General features: G+C 44.4%; 1 protein-coding gene across 1 annotated transcript in view; it reads left to right on the top strand.

Annotated features, from left to right (window-relative positions):
* The window catches only part of LOC9637535 (fanconi-associated nuclease 1 homolog), a 6,302-nt gene that overhangs the window by 1,489 nt on the left and 3,440 nt on the right, over positions 1-1,373 (top strand). The window contains exons 7-13 of the mRNA XM_024667685.1: positions 8-111; positions 165-241; positions 297-381; positions 458-598; positions 647-855; positions 914-1,187; positions 1,243-1,366. Coding sequence (XP_024523453.1) covers positions 8-111; positions 165-241; positions 297-381; positions 458-598; positions 647-855; positions 914-1,187; positions 1,243-1,366 — 1,014 coding nt within the window. The remainder of the gene's footprint in view (positions 1-7; positions 112-164; positions 242-296; positions 382-457; positions 599-646; positions 856-913; positions 1,188-1,242; positions 1,367-1,373) is intronic.

Here is a 1,373-nt window from a genome sequence, read left to right as displayed (position 1 = left end):
GTAACAGAGAGACGCTACTTAGTTTTCGACGCGGACGTCAATTCGTCTGAGTTGCTTGAACATCTGACTGTACAAGAGCTCAAAGATTTGGCAGTGAACAGCAAAATCATGGTAGTTACTTCTAAGACTTTCTTCCTTGTTTTCATTTCTGTTCCTGCTTACAGATCAAAAGTGCTACGCTAAGTTTGAAAAAGATTCAGCTTATTACAGCAATTCGAGATGCATTGATTTCGCTGCATTTGTAAGTAGCAAGTGATCATTGGTTTTTTATACAAGCGTGAAATACTTGGCGGCAGTAATCTAACGGCTTTAATTCGTGAAGCAACCGGCCCATGCATTCGAATAGCCGAAACACTTGAAGTTCTACTTTGGCGTTTACAGGTCAGTTGACATCCTCTCCAAAGTGTTACACTGCTGATGCTGAGCAATTTATTTATTTATTTATTTATTTATTCAGAGGCTGTTCTTTCTAAACGGTGAGCAGGAGTTCCATGTTTTTCTTCTTGTGGATATTGGAAGGATCAAGTATCCAAGCTATAGGTGCGCTAGAACAATGCCAGTCTTTGCTTCTCGAGAGGACTTTCTGGCGTATGAGCAGGTCCGTTCCTACTTTGTTATAAAATTTGTCTGACCGTCGAGTTTTCAGGCATTGCAATTGGCTCAGGTGGTTGACATGTCCCTGGAAGCTGGTAATTCTGAGGCTGTAAACTCCTCTTTTCGAAAAGCAAGGACTACACTCGAATTGATCAATGCACACACCGAGATCAAGCATCCATTTTTAGCACGGTTTTCGGCTGCATGGGTGCATGCAACAATCTGTACTGTGGCTGCATCGTTTCTGGAGAAAGAACGCAGGTACGCTCTTTCACCAATGGCGGACAATACTTTTGAACGAAAACTGGCTCTTGACCAGATACGCTGAAGCTGTAAACCTCTTGAAGCAGCTCCTTAGCATGCAGTATTGTCCTGGACGGAGAGGATACTGGACTCTCCGGCTATCTATTGACTTGGAGCACTTACAGCGTTTAGAAGAGAGCCTGCTCGTTGCAGAAAACGGATTAAATGATTTCAACGTCCGAGGAGGGGATCGTGTCGCTTTGCAACGGAGGGTTCTCCGACTAGGAAAACCTCCTAGAAGGTGGAAAGTACCTCCATATGCAGCGCTTTTAAAGAAAAAACACAAGGTGGTACGTACTGTGTCTTCCAGATATTTGGCCTTCAGCTACAACTCTGTTTCTGAAGGTGAGGATTATGGGAAGGCCGCTAAACAATGCCAATGGAATGAAGAGCAGATTTTATGGCTACGATGGGCAACAATGCAGTGTGGAGGACCTGGCACTTCAGTACTATGCCGGAGAAGATGGAGGCGGCTG

The sequence above is a fragment of the Selaginella moellendorffii genome, unplaced genomic scaffold (assembly GCF_000143415.4).
Source record: "Selaginella moellendorffii unplaced genomic scaffold, v1.0 SELMOscaffold_185, whole genome shotgun sequence".
In the NCBI taxonomy this organism is placed as follows: Eukaryota; Viridiplantae; Streptophyta; class Lycopodiopsida; order Selaginellales; family Selaginellaceae; genus Selaginella; species Selaginella moellendorffii.
Note: the sequence above shows the minus strand (reverse complement) of the source record. Positions and strands in the feature narration are given on the sequence as shown.